Raw genomic sequence first — 8,216 nt, 5'->3', positions numbered from 1 at the left:
ATTTTTAAGCATGAATGTACTTTATTGCAGAACCGAACTTGTTTGGTAGTTTTGATTCAAAATGAGTAATTAGTTATATCCTATTAATTATTCATTTGATTCATCTCAAAGAAAAAAACTAATACAAAAAGAAAAGAGAAAATAAAATTTATATCCCACAAAAAATAATAAGAATATAAGTGAATTTAGGAAGTAAGGTAACTAATAGAAGGTAGCCACTAAGCACCATAAAATTTCTTTAGTGAAGGGGTGATGGAGATATTGAAGAAGTTGTTTTTTTTAAAAGCAATATTTTTATTTGAAAATGAATTAAAGTAATATATTTTTTTATTTTTTAAAATTAATTTTTGATAAAAAAACAAAAAAAACAACTTTTTAAAAAATTAAAAATGTGCAAAATTGTGTTTTAACTAATCGCGAAACACCTTTGAAAGCGGCACAATCTTACATGTTTTGTATTTGTTTTTTAGGTAACTTTTGTGGTTGTGGTTTTAAAAAAATAAGTTTTAAAAAAGTGTAGTTAGGTGTGATTAGTTAGATTTAAATGCATATTTGGTAAAAATTATGGTTGAGGTTTATGTGCAGCAAAAAACATGTATAAAATGTTTGGTTCTGGTTGCTTTTAAAAAGTGTTTTTTACTTGGAAATGCATTAAAATATTTTTTATTTTAAAAAAAATTATTTTTGATATTAACGCATTAAAATGACTTGAAAATACAAAAAAAAAATTGAAGTAAAGAAAAAAATTTTAAAATTTAAAAAAAATACTTTTGAAACGCAAAAACAAACAAAATTTTACAAAACTTAATTAAAAATATATATAAAAACTGTTTCATAAAAATTACATTTCAAACTTAATTTTTTAGTAGTTACTGTGTGTGTATAACATAATTTAATATATTATAAAATATCTAATTATATTTTTTACAGGCATTTGTATAACATAATTTAATATATTATAAAATATCTAATTATATTTTTTACAGGCAAAGAAAAAAGATAAACCTAAAAAAACGTACCCATTTATTCCAGCAAAACATTTGACTTTCTTTTGAAAAAGAGACGGCAAAACTTCCCTTGCTCTCTATTTATTTCAGTGTTTTTCTTCTCTCCATTTGGGATTTCTGGTAGGAGAGTCAACAAGCTATCGATGGAGATGGAAAGCCTTTTAAATGGCAACAATAGTGTTGATTTGGTCAGGATTGGCGTGTGCTACATGTTGCAATCTGTGATGGCTGAGACGGCTCTCATTGCTCTAACCTCTCGGCTTTTGTTTCTCGTTAAGGTACATTTCTCACTTTCCAAACAAATCATCTTTGCAAATTGCAAATTCTAGTGCCTCATGTCACTCATCCTTCGATGATGTTTTTTTTTTTTTTTGTTATTATTTTTAAATCACCTGTTCTCTGCTGAAAGGAAGGAGCTTCTTTTGTGCTTTCCTGATTTATCTTCCTTATGGTTGCTTAACTTTTCATGTAATTTAAATGTATTATTGGTTTGATTGTGAGATCAATCTCTTGCAAATGAGTGTATTAAATAACCAGAAATGAAGAGGTGAACTTTTTGGAGACATAAGTATATTGGGTTTTGACCATATTCAAGTTCAGTTCATCGTGACAGTAGCAGGAATTTCAATTCTATTTGTTTAGCTGACGAGTTGGATACTTGGATCCCTTTCATTTGATCTTCTCATGAAGAATTGTTGCATGAACAACAAGACCATATAGTAAAACTGAAGGCCAAGATAAATGGAGAAACATATTTGAAAAGTCTTTGATTGATGGAAAAAATGACTTTTTAAGAGAAATACTGAATTTCTAACAAAAATAAAATCTCTTTATAATTCCCATCTTGCATCAGAAGCACCTTTCCTTCTTGTGCTGGAGTCATTATTGCTACCCTATTCTTCATGGTCATTGGCTATAAATTGGCATTGGTTAACTTTCTTTTCGTTTACCAAAATATGCAATAATTTAGTGGCAGACAAAATCTTGTTTTGGGATAATCTGGTGACCTTTCCGATAGCTTTTTGTCTTTTTAATCCACACTCTTGCTATATGTTGGCTGACAATTCAAAATATTTTCTGGATTGTTGCCTGCTATTTTTTTTTTTATGTATTATTGGTTAATCTCATGATCTCCTTTTCAAATGTATGCATTACTTGACCCTTTTTAATTACAGACATTACCTTTGTTGGATGCTAATATGCTCGCATATTTGACAGGAACTGATAACAGGTAAAGTTAAGTTTTTTGTTTTGTTTTGATGAATTCAGCATTAAATGCCCTTTTTGAGGGGTACGTGGTGAAAAAGTAATTGATTGGTTAATGGAACTGAATTGCAGGTTCCCATTGGGCAGATTGAATAGATTGGAAAAAGCTGCTGCTGAAAATATGGATGGTGGTGATGCTGAGGATACTGAAAGTGAAGATGACGACGACGACGAGGATGATGAAGACGATGAGGAGGATGATGGAGAAGATGATAGTGGAGATGAAGATGATTCTGATGATGAGCCTTCTGGTGATGGAGAAAGTGATGACGACGATAGCGATGAATATGATGATGAAGACGATGATGATGGGGATGAAGAAGATGAGGAGGATGAAGAGAGTGATGAAGAGGATGACAAAGAAATGCAAGCCCAACCACCTTCCGAAAGGAAGAAGTGAGACGGAATTCTCTCTTTAATCTAGGTCTTGTGGAGCTTGGATTCAAGAGTTTGATGGGGTAGTGCTATACGTAGAAGAGGGGAAAAAGAAAACCCTTACAAGTACATTTTAGTAACAAAGATTGCATCAACTTCATTGATTTATAAAGCAAAACTGCATCACTTTTTTAGGTCGAAGTTGAGACCCTCCGATACTTGTTAGCCAGATTGTTTTTATAGGCTTGGTTGCTCAACTCCTTAATGCCCTTTCCATTTTGTTGTATAATATATTCGGTGATTCCAAACGATTGTACCCCCGTTTGTTAATAATGTTAAAAATTAAAGGCAAACCTTCCTTAAATATGATAAGATAGGATTTAGAGGAAGAAGAGATAGTAAGAGAAAAGGTGATTGTTTATTGATTGCCCCTTTCCCCTCGAAACAGTGAGCCTAAATAGGCCATTCAATACAACTGTAAACTAAATAATAGGAACTCCAGTAGTGGAGAGCTGAAGACTAGGGATGCTCTTGCTAATCCCGTTACTTATTCTCTGACCCATTCAATTACTTAATTAAACAATGAAATAAATTAAACAATGAAACAAACAAAACATAAAGTAATTCCACGTAGACTCTCTCCATGCAGTAGTAGCAAGAGATCCACATGTCCAATGCTCTTATCATTCCCTCTCCCTTGAATTCTCCTTGTCCGCAAGGTTGAATTGAGGATAAGTTTTTGCAAATCGCCACAAATTTTCCCACGAAGAATCTTCTGGCAATGCCCCCTTCCATTTCACCAAGATTTCCGTTCGTGGCCTGTATTTCCCCTTCTGGATAACCCTTCTATTAAGGACTGCTTCTGGTTCTGGTAACACTACAACATCTGACGTAATCGGAGGAAGGGTGATCACCGTGTCCTTGGCTATATCTCCCCACTGTTTCTTGAGTAAACTGACATGGAAAACATCATGTATGCGTGACCCTGTGGGAAGGTCTAATTTGTATGCCACTGGTCCAATGCGAGCGAGAACCTTGAAGGGGCCAAAAAACCTGGGTGATAACTTTAAGGAACTCTTAAAAGCTACCGTTTTTTGGTGGTATGGTTGCAATTTTAAGAACACATAATCTCCAACCTGAAATGTGACCTCCCGATGATGCAAATCTGCCCGAGATTTCATGCGTCCCTGTGCAACAATTAAATTCCGTCTGAGGTCCCGCAGGATGACCTCTCTTGTGCGCAGCATTTGATCTACTGCTTGAAGCTTTGTAGTTCCTGGTATATAGGAGATCATAGATGGAGGAGGGACCCCGTACAAAGCTTCAAATGGAGAAACCTTCGTTGTTGAATGAATGGTCGTGTTGTAACCATATTCAGCCCAAGCCAGCCATTCCATCCATGCCTTTGGGTGGTCGCAAGTGAAACAGCGCAGGTACTGTTCCAAGGTCCGATTAACCACTTCGGTTTGGCCGTCCGTTTGCGGATGGTAACTGGAGCTGTAGTTAAGTGTCGTGCCATGTAGCGTGAATAAGGACTTCCAGAAGGAGCTGATGAAGATTTTATCCCGATCACTCACTATAGAACGCGACATGCCATGTAATTTAACCACATTATTTAAGAAACACTTCGCAACCTTCACTGCAGTGTAGGGATGTTTAAGTGGCATAAAATGGCTGTATTTGGAGAGCCGATCCACCACAACCATGATAACACTGTAACCTTGCGAAGATGGTAAGCCCTCGATAAAATCCATAGATATGTCCATCCAAATACGTTGGGGGATTGGGAGAGGCTGAAGTAACCCCGCTGGCCTTAAAGTTTCATGTTTACAACGCTGGCACACCTCACATTCTCTAATGAAGTTCTTGACAGATGTTCGTATGCCAGGCCATAGAAAGCTGGAGGAGATGCGGGTCAAGGTCTTCAAATAGCCAAAATGTCCACCTGCAGGGGATGAATGCCCATCGGCCAAAACAGCAGGTAACAAAGAGGATGTAGGACTCAAGTGTATCCTCCCTTTCTGCATCCAAACCCCATCTCTTTGAACCAGTTTTAAAGTGGGACTGGTGGCCACAGTGCTGTAATAGGGCTGCTGTTGGACTTCTTGTTGTAGAGTTTCCCACCAGTCTGTAATAGGAGCTGATATAGCGTGTAATTGTGCTGCTGCCACGCGAGAGAGAGCATCAGCTCCCTGATTTTCCTTGCCCTTGCGATACTGAATGTTGTAATCGAACCCCATAATCTTCGGCAGCCAACGGGCTTGAGAAGGCGTGGTAAATCGTTGCTCAAGAAGGTACTTCAAGCTTTGATGATCGGTCTTGATCACAAACCTTCTGCCCAACAAATACGGCCGCCATTTTCGCACTGCCTTCACTACTGCGAGCATCTCCTTGTCATACGTTGACAGTAATCTAGCCTTGTACTTCAAGGCCTCGCTGTAATAAGCAATTGGCTGATTATCTTGAGATAAAATTGCTCCCAAGCCATCACCACACGCATCACACTCCACTGCAAATTGCTGTGCAAAGTTTGGAAGTCGCAGCACAGGTGGGGACGTGAGGGCTTGCTTCAGTTTATTGAAAGCCATGAGCGCCTCCTCAGACCAACGAAACCCCTCCTTGGATAGGAGCTGATTTAATGGTGCAGCTATGACGCCAAATCCTCTCACAAATTTTCGGTAATATCCAGCCAAACTGAGAAACCCACGGACATCCTTGGGAGTTGCTGGAATGGGCCAATTTTGGACGGCTTGGATTTTGGCAGGGTCCACTGCTACTCCTTCGGCAGAAATGAGGTGCCCTAAATAACCCACGGTAAGCACTCCAAACTGGCATTTTGAGAGTTTTACATACAGCTGGTTGTCCAAGAGAATACGCAGCACTTGACGGAGATGTTGTAAGTGATCCATCCAAGACCTGCTATACACCAAAATATCATCAAAAAATACCAATATAAATCGCCGTAAATGAGGGCGAAAGAGGTCATTCATGAGACTCTGAAAAGTTGTTGGGGGCGTTTGTCAATCCGAATGGCATGACCACAAACTCGTAGTGACCGTCATGAGTGCAGAATGCGGTTTTTGGAATGTCTTCCGGCTGGACTCTAATCTGGTGATACCCGGAGCGCAAGTCCAGCTTTGAAAAGAACTTCGCGCCATGTAATTCATCAATCAACTCATCAATGACCGGAATGGGAAACTTGTCTTTAATTGTGATTTCATTGAGCGCCCGATAATCAACATAAAATCGCCAAGACCCATCAGCCTTTTTAATCAACAAAACCGGAGAAGAAAAGGGGCTGCGACTGGGGCGAATAACTCCAGATTGTAGGAATTCCTTGACCAGTTTTTCAATCTCATTTTTTTGATAGTGCGGGTACCTGTAAGGCCGGCTCTGTTGACTCAGATTTATTGGACATCAAGGGAATTTGGTGGTCATGGCTGCGTGTAGGTGGCAGCGTTGTAGGCTCCTGGAAAACATGTGCAAAATCTGAAAGGATGAGATTGAGGTCAGGTGACCACGTTGAGGCTGTCTTTGGCATTGTCTCCGTTTCTATATGCACAAAATACCCCACACCTGATAAGTGGATCAACTCCTTATCACTTAGGGGAGCAAGTTCAGTGTTTGATAGTCCTCTCAATGTGTACGTCTGGCCTTCTTGTTTAAATGACATGATGAGCTTTTTGTAATCGGTCTTGATGGGGCCTAAAGTCTCCAGCCATTGCACTCCTAATACGGCTTGGCAGGCTGCCACTGGAAGCACAAAGAAGTCTGCGCGAACAATGATTCCTTGAATCGATAAAGAAAGGCCTAAGCACCGCCCAGTACACTCAATAATCTCCTTGTTCCCAACTGTGATATGGATGGTTTTGCCGCGAATAACATGTAGTCCTAATTTGGTTGCCGTGGACTGATCAATAAAATTGTGGGTGCTTCCCTCATCAATGAGCACTGTCACAGCCGTGTTTCCTACTCTACCAATGACACGGAAAGTTTGTGGGTGGTTTGTTCCCACCAGAGCATGAAATGATATCTCTGGAATGTCTTCCTCAGGCGTCACAATCTCCATGTCCACATCGTCTCCTTCCTCCTTCTGCTGCACATCCACCATCATGAACAACTGAGGCTGTGAACAACGATGCCCGGGAACATATCGCTCATCACAATAGAAACACAACCCTTTTTCACGTCTCTCCCTTGCCTCCTGACCTGTTATCCGTCGAATAGGTGCAGTTGGGTGAGTTGTTCGTTGAGCCGGGGCAGGACCCAAGAGTCCCATGGTGTTTGTGTGTGGTGGTTTCGGCTGGAATGAAGGTGTTGTCGCTGGTCTGACTGGATTGTTGAATTTCCTTTGGAATTGATTTCGTTCTTCAATTAAATGAGCCACACTAATGGATTCGGAGAGAGTTTTTGGTTGCTTAACTCGAACATCCAAACGAATTTCATCTTTTAATCCCGCAATAAAACACCCCACCAGGAAATTTTCTGGGAGGTCATCAACCTTGTGAGACAGTTTCTCAAAGGCTTCTTGATATGCATTCACAGTCGTGGTTTGCTTAAGTCTGGACAATGCTTCTGACGGATCATCATACTCAGTTGGTCCAAAACGGTGGAGAAGGGTTGAGACAAACTCCTTCCAGCGTAATTGTCCCTTGCTTTTCGTATACCAACGATACCACTGCAAGGCGACACTCGACAGATGAAATGACGCCAATTGTACTTGTCGTGGAGCGTCAATGTTCTGGAACTCAAAGTATTGTTCTGCCTTAAATATCCAGCCAGTGGGATCCTCCCCTTCTCTAGAATAGGTTGGAAAATTCAACTTGAGGGTAGTGTGGTTTTTGTCAGCATTGAAGGTTGCAGACGACCTGTCGTGAGAAGTACTTCCCCCAGCAAAAGGATTTACTTCCCTCTCACTGGAACGATGGGAATGGGCGATCCTCATCGCTTGTAGCTCTGCCATGACTCCCTGAAGGGCGTCGTTGACTCGATTGAAATTGTGGAGCTTGGATTCAAGGTTTGATGGGGTAGTGCTATACGTAGAAGAGGGGAAAAAGAAAACCCTTACAAGTACATTTTAGTAACAAAGATTGCATCAACTTCATTGATTTATAAAGCAAAACTGCATCACTTTTTTAGGTCGAAGTTGAGACCCTCCGATACTTGTTAGCCAGATTGTTTTTATAGGCTTGGTTGCTCAACTTCTTAATGCCCTTTCTATTTTGTTGTATGATATATTCGGTGATTCCAAACGATTGTACCCCCGTTTGTTAATAATGTTAAAAATTAAAGGCAAACCTTCCTCAAATATGATAAGATAGGATTTAGAGGAAGAAGAGATAGTAAGAGAAAAGGTGATTGTTTATTGATTGCCCCTTTCCCCTCGAAACAGTGAGCCTAAATAGGCCATTCAATACAACTGTAAACTAAATAATAGGAACTCCAGTAGTGGAGAGCTGAAGACTAGGGATGCTCTTGCTAATCCCGTTACTTATTCTCTGACCCATTCAATTACTTAATTAAACAATGAAATAAATTAAACAATGAAACAAACAAAACATAAAGTAA

At 39.6% G+C, this 8,216-nt stretch overlaps 1 protein-coding gene across 1 annotated transcript; it reads left to right on the top strand.

Moving 5' to 3' along the window:
* Positions 1–1,039: 1,039 nt before the first annotated feature.
* Positions 1,040–2,845, top strand: LOC118040897 (uncharacterized). The gene is made up of 3 exons (XM_035047972.2): positions 1,040–1,285; positions 2,183–2,238; positions 2,346–2,845. Exons 1-3 carry the CDS (start codon positions 1,151–1,153, stop codon positions 2,671–2,673), a joined length of 519 nt encoding a protein of 172 aa, XP_034903863.1. The 5' UTR covers positions 1,040–1,150; the 3' UTR covers positions 2,674–2,845.
* The last annotated feature ends 5,371 nt before the right edge of the window (positions 2,846–8,216 follow it).

The sequence above is a fragment of the Populus alba genome, chromosome 1 (genome assembly GCF_005239225.2).
Source record: "Populus alba chromosome 1, ASM523922v2, whole genome shotgun sequence".
In the NCBI taxonomy this organism is placed as follows: domain Eukaryota; kingdom Viridiplantae; phylum Streptophyta; class Magnoliopsida; order Malpighiales; family Salicaceae; genus Populus; species Populus alba.
The sequence above is the reverse complement of the archived record's forward strand: the minus strand, read 5'-3'. Positions and strand labels throughout refer to the sequence as shown.